Source organism: Anabrus simplex, chromosome 6 (assembly GCF_040414725.1).
Source record: "Anabrus simplex isolate iqAnaSimp1 chromosome 6, ASM4041472v1, whole genome shotgun sequence".
NCBI lineage: Eukaryota > Metazoa > Arthropoda > Insecta > Orthoptera > Tettigoniidae > Anabrus > Anabrus simplex.
This window is the reverse complement of record NC_090270.1, coordinates 259,448,411-259,463,735: the sequence shown is the minus strand read 5'-3', so window position 1 is coordinate 259,463,735 and position 15,325 is coordinate 259,448,411. Positions and strand designations below refer to the sequence as shown.

General features: G+C 38.6%; 1 protein-coding gene across 5 annotated transcripts in view; it reads right to left on the bottom strand.

Moving 5' to 3' along the window:
* The window catches only part of LOC136876417 (eukaryotic translation initiation factor 4 gamma 1), a 700,368-nt gene that overhangs the window by 396,078 nt on the left and 288,965 nt on the right, over window positions 1-15,325 (bottom strand). For all 5 annotated transcript variants that reach the window (XM_067150372.2, XM_067150376.2, XM_067150374.2 and 2 more), the window contains one exon: window positions 9,004-9,062. In XM_067150372.2, coding sequence (XP_067006473.2) covers window positions 9,004-9,062 — 59 coding nt within the window. The remainder of the gene's footprint in view (window positions 1-9,003; window positions 9,063-15,325) is intronic.

The following is a 15,325-nucleotide window of genomic DNA, read 5'->3' as shown; positions in this document are numbered from 1 at the left end:
ATGACATTAGTAGGCCTATTCTAAATAAATCGCACCGAGCTCGATAGCTGCAGTCAAGTGGAGGCAGTATCCAGTAATCGGGAGATAGTGGGTTCGAGCCCCACTATCGGCAGCCCTGAAGATGGTTTTCCGTGGTTTCCCATTTTCACACCAGGCAAATGCCGGAGTTTTAAGGCCACGGCCGCTTCCTTCCAATTCCTAGGCCTTTCCTATCCCATCGTCACCGTAAGACCTATCTGTGTCGGTGCGGCGTAAAGCAAAGAGCAAATAAATAAATAAATACATAAATAAATAAATAAATAAATAAATAAATCGCCTGGTTGAGCTGTAATATTGTTATTGTTTTTATGACCCACTAACTACTTTTACGGTTTTCGGAGATGCCGAGATGTCGGAATGTTGTCCCACAGGAGGTTTTTACGCGCCAATAAATCTAGCAACACGGGGCTGGCGTATTTAAGCACCGGACTGAGCCAGGATTGTACCTACCAACTTGGGCTCAGAAAGCCAACGCCTTAACCGTCTGAGTTACTCCTACCTGGCCGGGCAGCACCAGCATATCCATGAATATCTTCCAGGGATATATGGCTTTGCAAAATGCAGTGAAAGCAAATCTGATAGAAGAGAAGAAAGAAGGCATTGTTAGTGAAGTTTTAGGAGGATTTTCACCAAGTGTTCGCAAGTATTATGGTTTCCGACGTCTAATGTGGTCAGCGAAAGGGGCTGCTTTGTTTACAAAAATTACTTTGTCGCACAACTCTGAATCCTGATAATGTTGAACCCATGCGTAGTTTTTTACTTTGGAGACAAGTCATTCAAAATGTTAAAACATGTAGAACCAAACCAAACCCCACGGCACTTAACGCCCTGAAATGGCCTTGGCCTGCCCTGTGACCGCTGCTCAGCCTGAAGGCCTGCAGATTACGAGGGGTCGTGGGGTCAGCACAACGCATCCTCTCGGCCATTATTCTGGGCTTTCGAGACCGGGTCGATATCTCACCGTCAATAGCCCCTCAGTTCTAATCAGGTAGGCTGAGTGGACCTCGAACCAGCCCTCAGGTCGAGAAAAAAATCCCTGACCTGGCCGGGAATCGAACCTGGGGCCTCCTGGCGAGAGGCAGGCACGCTACGCCTACACCACGGGAACGGCAAAAACGTGTAAACTACGTATAAATTCCTAACTTCCGACTAACTTCATTTTAAGGTTTCAGTGATTTATATAGGCCTACCGGTATTTATTTCTATAACATTTCGTATATTTGGTTGTCCTAAGGTTTAGTAACAATTTAATACATTAGAAGTGTTCACTTTAAAACCCCTAATCACAAAATTAGTTGTATTTACCCCATGCCATAAGGAATATTTCACAAGAAACATCGATCAGTATGACAATTTATTTCACGAAATACCTACCGAAATAGTGTTAGTTTTAACACCGAAATCAACAGTTTTATTTCACCAAAAAATAAGGCCCTTAATTATATTATACTTATGCTCACTATGGACGCATCTAAATATATCCCTCTCTGAGCCATCTATAGCGAACAGTGCTGCAGTGCTCTCACTGTTTTATTTGCAAGCCGCACAATAGAACAGGAGTCCTATAAGTACTCTGATTTCAATTATGTGCATGTCACGCATACTGGTACACAGTGTCTTTGAACCTCGGTCTCTCAGTGGCCAGTTTTATAATTGTCCACACAATTATGTCCTGTAGCATATCATAGAAGCTTCCATTGCTGATCAGGATCAGCTCGGTGTCCAGTGTGTGCTTGACCTTTTAGCCCAGATAAGTGAATCACTACATTATGCTTCTGTCTCATACTTCTTTTCACAAATGGCTCATGTGATGATTTTTGTGTGTTTCCCTAGTGTGCTCTACTAGAAATGCTATCCTCACCATTTGCAGCATCATTTTTTTTCTCTTCCTCTTCTGTACCACCACTAATGTCACTTTCAGAATTCACTTTCCAAACCACTGTCACCGTCTGTAATAAAAAAATCTTTCTCACAGTGCACTGCAATATCACCTGCATCTTCCTCCCGCCAGTATTGTACGGTACTTTCAAATCCACTGTCTCCTACTAGAGTTAATCCAGAAGGTCCCCCCACCCCCCGTATGGTAAATATGGAATGTAACCAGTGAGGTGCGGTCTGCGATGGCCCTCAAAAACTTTACTAAGCAAACAACTGCACATGTCAACAGCCAGAGCAATATCAAGCTGCACAGCGACTCAAGGACATGCACTAGGAAGTTAGATGAAGGAAAACTCAGGAACCAACTAGAGAAGGGAATAAAATACTTTCAATATTTCCCCGGTCTGTATGACCAGACTTCACGAGCAACATTAAACATATTTATCCCAAACCCAACCACAAAATTCCTTTGACATACATAGCTGCAAAATTTTAGAAATCAAAAATAGGAAGATTTTTCTTTCTTGGAATTCATCACATATATTGCGCCACGGTCAAAGTGAAAAGAGGACAGGAAAACGGCATACATATCTACAGTTACAATGTGAATTAACCGTTAAGATTAAAATCAAACTTTAAAAAAAAAAACATTAAAATGGTTACTAGAAAATGTACCTAATCACTCTCATTTATAACATATAAGAATATTAATACAGTCAAATCTCGATATCTCGAACCCCCATTACTCGAATTTTCAGTATCTCGAACTAACAGATTTTCCGGCCGTCTGTCCTATTCAAGTATTTCTCTATTCTCGAAATTTGGTTATACGAATTTGTCAAAACAAACATTTCCTCCCTTGAAGCAAAAAATACTCTAACTTGAATTTTGTGCAACATTAAATATGCAATACGGCATTTGTGGTTTGTGAGCAACAGTTAATGAGTAATGAAAGGGTTATAGTGAAGCTGGAAACTAATACGACAGGAACCGAAATACTCGAACTTCTAGTGATCGGCAAATCCTCGTTTCTGAAGTGTCAATTATTTACCGGTCACGTACGATAGCAACCCCAGAATTCGCGGAAGACAAGCTCCATTTACGAAACTCTGCTGTGTGGTAGTGACGAGAAGTTCCAACGTGAAGGGAGAAAAGGTTAATCGCAACAAACAGAAGAGACATGTACAGAAGGATTTTTTCCAAACGTGTTAACGGAGCTATGTTTCCTGTTTCACTACTGTATGTACTGTATCCTCGTCTTCTAGAATGTTAACACAATAAGTGTTATAATTAAATGATGCCGTAAATTAAGAGTTTCTATGTATATTTTTAAGTACCATTAAACATAATGTATTATGTAAAAGCCAGCGGATACATGATTCAATTATGTGCTATACATGCTCAAAAACAGTATTCTCTATATCTCGAAATTTCGATAACTCAAAATAAAATTTATCTCCCGAAGTGATTCACAATAGTTTCCTTTATTAGACTGAAAAATGACAAATTTAATTTTATAGGTATCTCTGAACACTTTGAGATAACATTTGATATGTCTTTTGGCCAGAACGTGAAGAGAATATACCAGAAACTGTCACCGACACAACTCTCTGAAATACATTCAATTCCTTAAAATTATGAAGTAAGAATAAACAAGAATGCACTGCAATACACAAAACTACCACATACAAAACAGATTGGTATGTCTCATACATTATTACCATGTTCAGTACCTGCTTCTGAGCGGGACACTTGAATGCCTGGACCAGCCATTTTCATGCCCGGCCCTCCCGAAGTGCATCACTTAATACAATTTACAATTACTCCTAAACTATAAATGATAGAGAAATGATACTTTGTGCTTGGTTCTAGTAAATATTTAGGGTGTGTTATCTGGTGCAACAGGTTTCAAAACACATGTAATTTTATACAGCCTATCTGTATTTTCGGCATAATGATTGCTGTCACCGAAGTGAAGAAATGAAAGAATATGAAGAAGGCGTATTCGGAACATTGTACTAGAAAATATTGGAGTATGAAAAACAGGGTCTTCGGTCCAGTACAGTTTTATATCAGGATTTTGGACTAATCGGTTTCCACGATTGCATGATTGAATTCTTTGTGTTAGGCCGGGGCACCGCACTTATCACTTGACTCGCGTATAGATTGGTCTGCTCACACACATACTGAAAAAATTCGTCATTCATGAAAATACTCACGTAACTCAAAATATGCTGCTTATTCTCTATTTGAACGTTTATACCCGAATTCTCTGTAAATGATGGAACGGGTGGACAACAACTAGGATGATATGTATCAGGCACATCACTTTTCTCTATAGGCCTATCGGAATTTCCTTGTCACTCTCACTCACTATCTGAGTCTATTTCAGAAATAAGTTCATCACCACAATAATCATTGTGAACAATATCTAATAATTTATCTTCCGTAAGAAACTTTGTTTTATAAGCCATTATACTACACTCGGTAAGAACGTCACGCACTGCATTGGTATCGCAAGTACCGGCTCGACGTGCGAGGAAGTGCTGAGATATTCCTGCTAAAACAGCAAGATAAACACGAGCCCACTCAACGCGAGGGTTATCTCAAAAAGATCAACCAACTTCCTGCTACAACCAGTAATGCTGACTAAGGTGTACGAATGAATAGATGATGAATATAAGCAGCATTGCTTCGAGCGGAACATTGAACGTCATACGCCGTCCACGGTCCGCAATGAGTTAACATATGACTGACATGGGGAAAAAGCACAGAACCACTAAGGAAAAAAAAAAAGTGGCATACAACTGCAACGAATATACGCACAGAAACAATGTTAATAGCGCACGAACCACACAGTAAGAAACACATTCTTTCGTCCCGATGAACTAAGTCCCTAGTGCTCACTAGCCTCTCTTGCTTGCAGGACGATTGTCATCCCGAAACCCCAGGGGTAAAGCACACATGCTGCTGTAGCGAGCATGAAACACGATGGCGACGGGAGATACACTCGCGAAATAAAGCATCAAATAAAAATGCTCGAAAATGAGCACATAATTAATCCTTCATCCTAGGGGAGGAGTATTGACTATACTGGAGGCCATATTGGTAAAAAATACAAAGAATTAAAAGTAAAGCGGAAAATCGGACGACGAGAACAGAAATTTTTCGGGTAAATCGGACAGGTTGGCAGGTATGAATATAGAACTATTTTAGTGTTATATGACGAACAAGACATAACAGAGTATTTTGAACTTCGTGTTCTACTGCTTGTTCATAACCACGCAATTATGGGGCTCACCACTCTGTTACTGTGGACGATTGTGATGGTGGTGGTGATTAAAGTTTTAAAAGGAAGTACTCCCGGGCAACCATCCTCTATTAACATTAATCAGAGTTAACAGGGTGTGAAAATAAAAACACCCTAGGCCTCGTGACCTAATACCATAGGGATCCGAAAAGAACAAGAGTTGACTGAGGGAAGACTGATAAGATAGATGAAAGTGAGGAGCCTGACAAGTGGAAGCAATGCCTCGACTCGGTTAACACGTTCCCTGCGGCAGTGAATTTCGATGACTTAATGTTACGTCGTATCGGCCCATCGGTGACCCGATGCTGCCTTTAGTTATTATCGGTTCGGGTCACCGGTGACCTGACGAATTTGACTTTCTTTACTCCCTAGTATGAAATCCTAAACAATGCAAGTGCACTTGTTGTGTGCGTTATTGTTGAGGAGACATTCCAGCGTATTTACCTGTGCGACAGTGTTCCGATTCAACAACTGCGTGAAACAGAAATGACCCCGGAAATATTTGGGTCACGGGTGGGCCGATCAAAACTAGCAGCAAGTTATGCCTCGTTCCTTTACTTCAATTGGAACACTATGTTGCCATTAGTTAACAGCAATTCGTAACTAGGACGTAGTTACTAACTTCGCAATTCTGGGAAGTTCACACCGACGGATAAGAGTAACATGTTTCGGGGCACATGGTGACCCGAACCGCACGGAACGTGGTATAGGCCCACCCCAGTGCTGTCCTAACCCTCTTTCTTTTCCTTGCCACCGGTGTGTCGGAATGTGAAAGCTCCATACCTAAAGACGGACGTGAAATTGCTTCTAAATATTATATACGGAAGATAATAAATATGTCAATAACTACTCCAATAACCTCTATTGGATTTCCTAAGAGCAATTTAGAAAGCAGATATCAGAAGGGTAGTACTCCTTAAACAACAATCTACGATCTGCGGGCAGCAACACTCTAGGCTTCATTCGCCGTAACCGCGCTAAACGATTCCCGCGTAAAAATATAGGTCAGACAACAATCGGGACTCAGGGTGACCCGAAGCGATATGAATGGAAGATGAAAAAAACTTTCTTCGGGTCACCGGTGGGCCGATCAAAACTAGCAGTATGCCTCGATCCTTTGCTTCAATTGGAACACTATGTTGCCATTAGTTAACGGAAATTCGTAACTAGCACGTAGTTACTTCGCAATTCTGGGAAGTTTGCACCGACGGATAAGAGTAACATGTTTCGGGGCACATGGTGACCCGAACCGCACGGAACGTGTTAAAGGCTCTGTCGTCGACAACCCACGCTCCCTAGTTAAGAGAAAACTGGGCCCCTTTCAGGCACCTCTTAAGACAGGCAGGGACTATCGTGAGTGTTAGTTTAGGTCCCCATCTAGGCAGGGAAAGGCCAACGAGTTCGTGATGTTGCGCAGAATCGTGTGCTTGCATGCAATTCCACGCTAATCCGGACACCGCTCGTGCACGACACTACGCGATAGTCAAGCTAAACGTTTAAACACTGATGCAATTATGCTAACAATAATCAAAATTTATCATTTAAATGACCTGTTTTACAGTATATATGTCTTAATTTGGAACACCCAACGACTCAAATATGTAATATTATGTAACTAGCATATATCTAGGTTAGGTTACCCAGGCAGTCTGTAAAAACAGCTCGGCGGTGTGCCCATTCCCGTTGTAGCATGGTAGTTTGTGGCCCGACGACTGCAAGCACTGCAACCGATTCAGTCCAACACGTGCTCCAGTAGTTCCGGCAAGCCGGGTATAGGAAAGTGCGGGAGACATTACTGTGTGAGTAATTTCAGTCAGTAAATTGAATTTTCTTTGCTTCCAGTTCTTAAACTCAGTTCATTGTTGTGCTGTGTACTTAAAGCATGTATCTTATGTGGCTTGATTAAATGAATAGTTCAACATGCCATACTGGTTTGTGCCTGGCTATAACTCAAGCAATGGTAGAGCAATCAATGTGATTCTTTTCACCACAGGATAGAAATAAATTTGAAAAATGGGCCAGAGCTATTCCACGAAAGGATACGGAGTTAACGCGTGATAGTAGAATACGTCAAGTTCATATCTCTGATGATTTGATAGTAAAATCAGATAATTTTACAGTGAATGGTGAAGATGTGGCTATCTCTCTTGCGAGATGGAAATTACGTCCAAGAGCAGTGCCCCACATTTTCCCTAATTTCCGAAATACCTTTGAAGTGAGATTTCCTTCATTTCTACCTACTTCAAAGTGTCTACGTGTCTATAAAGCAGGCCTTAAATGTAGGCGGAAATTGCGAACTTAAATGGGAGATGATCTTGACCTCGTATGTTAATCACATGCGTATGTTAGCCCGGAATGTGTAAATGCATAACAAGATAGTGAAACAATCAGTGGAAACTTCCATTAAACGAAAAATTGTGGTTCAAGATGCAGTAAATATCGAAGACTGGAAAAGCTCTGTACCTGAATTTAATAGCGCAGTTCGAAACTCTATTGAAAAGTGTTTAGTGTACCATTTGGCTGCGTACGTTGTTAATCACTCTTCTAAATGTATGAAGTGTTCGTCGTGTGCCCACTCTCTATATGACAATAATCGAAGTACATTTTCAGTTCTCATCCAAATAAAAGACTACAGTTCAAGCAATAATGAAGTGTTTTAACACGGCCTTCGAAAAGTATATGAGACATTCTTTTGCAGGTCGAGAAAGTGATTGGAAAAATGAACTCAAAACCGATGTAGGGCGAAATATTTTCTTAATTACATCAATTCCATAGGCAGAGTTTCAGTTGATCCTACAGGAGCTGGCTCATGTCTTCAACATGTTATGGATATAATCACCAGATTAGTTTAACATTATCTGAAGTGCCAATTTTTCTTCAGAATGAAAGAAATCCAGCAAGATTTACAATCTCGAACATCCGCCAATTCTTCACGCAAACTTTCAAAAGTCCAGTAACCGACAAACTAAGTAGAGTATTACCTTTAAATAGCTCACGGATGTTTGTTTTAATATGCTGGGAGTTGTGTTATTTATCTGTATATGTAAGACTTAGTAACCTGTGCTTTTCACAACATATGATGAAGGTTGTAGCATTTATTTCTGTTTGTGATTTTTTCCATTGTACCCTGCCGTGGTATAACAATTGTAATTTCTCGTTTTTAAAAGACAGTGTATATACTTATCAGTTACGGAGTAAGACGTTTCCTCTGGTACAATTCCTATGACTAGCTGATTGGTAATGTGGACATAACCCACTCTAGCGCTGCCTGCCGGGACGCTCTTGAAGTCTACGAGTCCTCACACTTGTTCTATGCCTCATGACATTACATATATGTAACACCGGGCACAAATGGGTTAGACAGAATTGCAATACAGTGCACTAAAAATATATATCACATATCAGCCAAACATCGGTCTCTGAGAATTGCATTGCTTTCTAGGAAGACCAACATTATCTTACAGCATGCCTGTCCAACAAATCGATTATTTTAACATGTTTGCAAGGGCAAGGTAGTTTCTACTTCCCAATCCTCATGGCTCACTCCTCCTCGTGCCCGTAACTTTTACAGGGCTGCAATAATGCACTTATTACACATTCATTCATTTGTTCATTCATAACACCAAAAAATTCAAAAGCTCATGTCCCCTAAATTGAAACAATGAATAACACTCAAAATGCTTACAAAACGTTTATCTGTAGGAAGAGAATGACACAAATTTTGTAAATAACCAATGAACTTAAGACCACTGAAGAAAGTTTTAGAAGTTTCTTACCTGAGACTGATTTGGTCTGGGCTGGTTTGGCACACCATAATTCATCGGCATCTGTCCCCCTAAAAGAACATCCAATGGATCAATATCCTAATGCATCAACTTTCTGCAGAATATCTGACAAAATTTGTCAAAACACTTAATTGAAATCTCCTATATAAATGAAGCTACAGTAAAATTTTAGAAACCTTAATTCATTTACTACATTAATATGAGCAAAATATGGATGTGTAATATAAAATCTAAACTTACAATATGAGTGTATGAAACTAACTCAAGAAGGCTAACAATGTGCTTTATAATCAACAGCTGGTCGAAATGACAATGCCATAGGAGCCTAGCCGCAAACACTGGTACAATTGTTATACTCTGTATATAGGTGAATGTAACAAACACACCTGCATATTTAATAATGTTGCAAGTAATGCTTGACTGCCTTGGCCTTATGCAAGTATCAATGCAGCAAATGGCAATGAGGAACTAAAATCTTACTTCACAATTTTTAATTTGATTTGAAAAAGATTATTGCTTTATCAACTTTAGGTCATAATAGTTCTTTTGCATAGGATTGAAGCTAAAATCATTACAATTAATTAATGTTAAGATAATTGTAAAGGGTGAAAGCAACAATTTTCATACATTTGTATTAAATTACTTTTGAAATAGTATATACAGAAAATGTAACCAAATACAGTAGAGATAATACGCGACACTGAGCGAGATATCAAGGGACAGCTGCTGGAGCTCACTCTAGCGGATAGACCTGAACAGTACTGATTCTCTCGTAAGAGCACGTGTATTTTTGTGTGAAGTTTTTGGTGTTATTTATGCGTTTTCAGTGAGTTGACATAAATAAATAGTAGTGTGTATCATTCCTTGATATCTCCTCTCAACATGAGGGGAAAGGTATGTGCTGTGTTTGGCTGCAGTAACTATGAAGTAGAGAAGAATGCGCGGTCGTTCTTCAGGTTCCCTCGTGACAAGACCATGTAAGTAATATTCTGTTTGCATATATATTCTTCCAGTGACAGATTTTTATAGTACTTCATAATCTTCTGACCTGCTTGACCCATATTTTAATTAGCATAAAATGTAATACGCATATTTTATTCTATAGTGCAGCAGTTAACCTTCAATACCGATGTGTTATTGTAGGTGTGATCTGTGGGTTTTGAAATTTCACAGAAGCGATTTGGATAAGGCGTACAAGAAGGGACGCTACGCTTATATAAGAATTACAAGATCTGTTCAGATCATTCCCAGACCAGCGACTTTAGAAACCCTTGGCTGTATTGTCGAGATATGTTACATTTTTGCTCTAATTGAATGTAAATATACCTTAAAGCATCACTATCGACAACATTTTCATACTTTACTTTCTTTATCCCTCTTCTCAGATTAAAGCCGGGATTTTATAGATTATCTTTCTGTTAGTAGGCTTCATGTTAGGAGCATAATTGTAGAGCTATTAAATGTTAATTCATTGCATCATATGTGTAAGGTATGTGCCAAAATTTTTATTGACAAGTGTCTTACTGTGATGATACAATGTTTTTAAATGAGAAAAAAGACAAATCCAACCGTAAGAGTTCAGGCAGGAATGCTAAAGCTAAAAAGTAATGCATAAATTAAAGATCAAGCCATTTCACACCAGTCCATTTCACTTCTTGTTTATATGCCTAATTTCAGTCTTTGAATTGTTGTTGTTAGTCGTTTAGTCGCTTTCGACTCTCCGTGACCCCATAGACCAAAGTGCGCCATTTCTTCCTGTCATGAACTATTTTCCGAAGTCTTTCTAAATTGAGAGCCCTGGCTTCATTGATGCCATCAATCCACCTCATCCGTTGTCGCCCTCTTCTCCTGTTACCATCAGCCTTCCCCGGCATTAAGGTTTTTTTCCAGTGAATCATGTTTTCTCATAATATGACCGAAGTACTTTAGTTTTTGTCTTAGTATTTGATCTTCCAGTGAACAGCCTGGGTTGATTTCCTGTAATATGGACTTATTAGACCTCTTCGCAGTCCACGGAACTCTAAGGACTTTTCTCCAACACCATAGTTAAAATGCGTCTATTCTTCGACGCTCAGCCTTTCTTACTGTCCAGGTTTCGCTTCCGTACATTGCTAATGGAAAGACCATAGCCTTCACTATACGAATCTTCGTTCTTAAAGTTACGTCTCTACTCTTGAAAATGTTATCAAGGTTAAATAATAATTCATTTATCCAGAATTGCTTTAGCAACTTCGAAGTTAATATCTCAATAACACTTTCTTATTAGACGTAATTTACTTATCTAATTCCGTATATATATTTCCATTGATATTTGAATTTAGCGCGATTTGTTCAGGTTAAGTTACTAGGAGCACCACCGTCGAATTGTCTCCCATTTTAGCAGAGCGAAATCTGCGTCACGTATTATCTCTACTGTATTTGACGTAACCAACCCTATACAATGGTCTATTGGTTCTTAATCACTGGAGAAGGTTCCATCAGTTCAGGAAAATAAACACATATTGTAGCGCACTGTTCGGATGAATGAACGTGTGATTGCTACTTCCAAGGTTGGATTAGTAGTATGAAGAAAAAGTTTACAATTACCAACATAAAAAACACAAGGATTCAAATGATCACCTTGAGAAATGCACCTTGAGAAAGTTAGGACTGAATTACGAATTGTTATTTTTACATCAGGCAATATAAGAGCTAAGGCTGATCTAAGTTTCTCTATTGCATTCAAAACACTGTTCTTTCAAAAGTGCAGACAGCCTTAGCCTTTTGCTAATAGCAGCTTTTGCTTTTAGATTTATTCAGTTTATCTCTCGGCATCTCAAATATATCTGTTGACAAATACAGTGGAACGGTGGGCTTAACAGAGATCATCGTAGTCCTTTGCAGTATTGTGCTGTATGCATATTATGTATGAATTGCTCCTAAAAATCTTTAAAGCAATCAAGCACTGACACCTGCAATCAAAATTAAATTATGGTTATCTTTTGGAAACTAAATTTTTTAAATAAGAACCTAGATGAATATGTGCTGCAAGACTATGTTGATAGCAATTAAAGAATTGCCATAAGAAGTTCCCAATATTTACAAGAGGAACTTTATAACAGTCACATCAACCTTGGTTTTCTTTGAAGGTCAAAACTAATGTCAATTCAAATTGAGTATATAATTACGGAATTAAGTTATGTACTAAACATTGAAAAAAACCAACCAGACAGAACAAAGTACCCCGCTTCAAATATTTAAAGCAACATCATCTTATAAACACATTTTTTAATTTTTTAAATTTTAACAATCTGTCTTACATCACTCACACACATAGGTCTTATGGTGAAGAAGGAACGGAAAAGGCCTAGGAGTGGAAGTAAGTGGCCGTGTCCTTAAGGTACAGCTGCAGCATTTGCCAGATGTAAAAATGGCAAAACCAAACAAAACCATCTTTATTGCTCCCGAGTGGGCCTCGAACCCCTTATCTCCCGGATTCGCACCCCTATCCGGACGGCCAATTCGCCCGATATAAACACACACATTATGCCCAGTTTTGATCGGGTTGGTAACTACAATGTAGAATCAACTAGGATATACAATGTTCCATGAAATTTTAGCGTAAATTTAACGTTTCAATTGGTTACCCACGTAAAGACTCATGCAGTACCTATGACATGATTAGCTCCTATGCACCCGTAAGCGGACTGGTACGTGTTCGAGTGGCTGCGCCAGAAATCCACAAGCGGACTGGTACGCCGGGATGCAAGGTCGCATATTGGAGACATTTGTGACATCTGTTAGCTTTTTCCAGAAACATTTGTAACTGAAATTTGTTCTTGGTGCCATAAAGTGTCAGAGCGCTCTGGTATGCTTCTTTGGCAAAGGAATCTATTAAAATATCGATCGAGAAATCTGTATTCTGTTGTTGATAAGATGGCTGAGAAGGAAGTTGCTTGCTCGCGCAAAATGCTCAGAAATGGCAAAATTCAAAGCATATTTGATGTTTTAGGCTGTGATTTCAGCAGTATTAGTGAGGAAAAGTTATTAGTGATCCTGTGCATGAATAAACACGAAATTAATCACCAGAGATCTTTCGCGTAGTAATATCGTATGACATGGAATCCCGAATGAACTTTCTCCCGCCCCTCAAGATCCGATTGAGACCGCCAGATTTGAACCTACGATCTTGGTACCTGAAGGGAACACTTTACCACTGATCCTTACACTGAATTTTAATAATAATAACAACAATAACAATAACTAGTTTTTCTGGGGACACACGCGTCAAATCAAATGTATTTTTTCGCTTTTACAAATATTTATGAAAATAAAGTAAATAACTATAATCCAACCTATAGGAAGCATTTTGTGTTTTGCATAACACCCTAAAGTGGGAGTTAACACCTTAAAGTGTAGGGATTTCCCGTAATTGTCAGAGGCTACCGTCTGGGCCACGGAGAACCCAATAATTATACTAATTGAGGGTTGTAGAAGCAAAACTCACATTCTCCATTTTTTTCAATATTGGGTTCTGTGCGAAGGCATGTTCTCTACCTTAATGGGCATCATATTCAATGAAACATCTGCAGCGAAACTAACATATTACTTGTATAAAATCATTCTGAAATTAAGTGTTACTTGCAAAACTCTCATTATCCACTTCCCAGCACGAAGCAAAAGTCATGTTCTCCGGTTACACCAATCATGTTGCTACACTTGTTTCCGAGTGCATTGTGGGTATCCCATGTTTAGATTACAGCTTATGTCATATTGTTAGGTGAAGGCTTCAGCAGTACATCAGTTGTTGATTTAAGAATAATGGTTCCCCAAAATAAGGGTTATAAATGGAAGAAAGTGTGAAACCATGTTGTCCGGAGGAAAGAGGTCGGAAGAGGAGCAGAGATCAATCTAACTGGAAAAGAAACAAGGCTAAACAAATGAGGTGAGTTGGATGTGCGCTTTCGTGCTCTGGAGATGGAGTATTAAGAGAAGGTTTCACTATTCCAAGTTTTTGTATTAACATGTTTTGAATTTGTTTACTCCCAGATATTCTTCAAAGAGTTAACCAAAATTTCCAGAATGAGATCACAGTCAGCGAGCCGCCTTATGCAGTGTAGTTGGAGCTCAAGACCTTCGCAGGTTTCATGAGATTCTACTTTCATAAGGACAAATTATGCATTACTGTTTAATAAACTGTATTTTTATCATTATTCTCCTCCAAGTGTCCGTTTTTCTTTTATTTATTTGCTTCTGTTCACTGATTGAACCCTATTTCTTAGCTTCATAAAACCTACTAAACATAGGAATGTTTGTACCAAAACTTGCATTATCCACAGCCTTGTGATGCATAACTCCCATTATCCAAAAACATGGAGCAAAACTCGCATTCTCCAAACTTAAAATGTAATTTGTCGTCTTCACGTTTACTTTCCACAAGAAAAGATGTTCTCCGGCATTTATTATCAAAATTCAAGATGTAAATAAAAACGTATATAGCAAGATTCGTCCAGGTGTGCACATTGGAGAGTTTTTTCAGCTTTACCGTAAATCATGAAAAGCGGGCAATGTGAGTTTTGCTTCTACACCGCTCAATTATGAATAGCTAAAAATAATTCAGTTGTCTCTTCATTCAGTATGAATACATTATCATTTTAACTTTTCAAAATAGTTTACATTACAAACTGTGCAGCCTATTGGTGGGATAAAATAGGGTAATTTGAACGTTCATTCTGTTAACAATTATATGATTATTATTATTATTATTATTATTATTATTATTATTATTCATGTGGCTATTTCAGCCTTATAATGTTCCAGCATTTCCATGAAATGGAAAGCTACAGTAATCATTTCAAGAACAACCGGTGGGATTTGAACCCACGGCACCTCACGATTCAGGTTACTAGCCCATCGCACTATCACTGAGCTAGTTCAGTTTTATGGGTCATTTAAGTTTGCGTTTTAGTATTCAGGGGTCTCTCTTCGTTACCTCATAACCTACTTTAGATCGCCATTATTCAATATTAATATTTTTTCTCATGTCTAAATTCCTGAGCTACAATAATAATAAAAATAAAAATAATAATAATAATAATAATAATAATAATAATAATAATAATAATAATAATAATAATAATAATAATAATAATAATAATAATTCAGTTTACATCAAAATGACAAATAGATTCCATAAAAAGGTTTTATTCCTGCTCTGGCTCGTTTGGTGCTAATGAGGTAGACAATTTGGCAACTCTGACTATGGCAGACGTAGTAAACCCTATTAGACCCTAATAGACACCGAGATGCCTTTGGAGGGTAGTGGTGTGAGGCG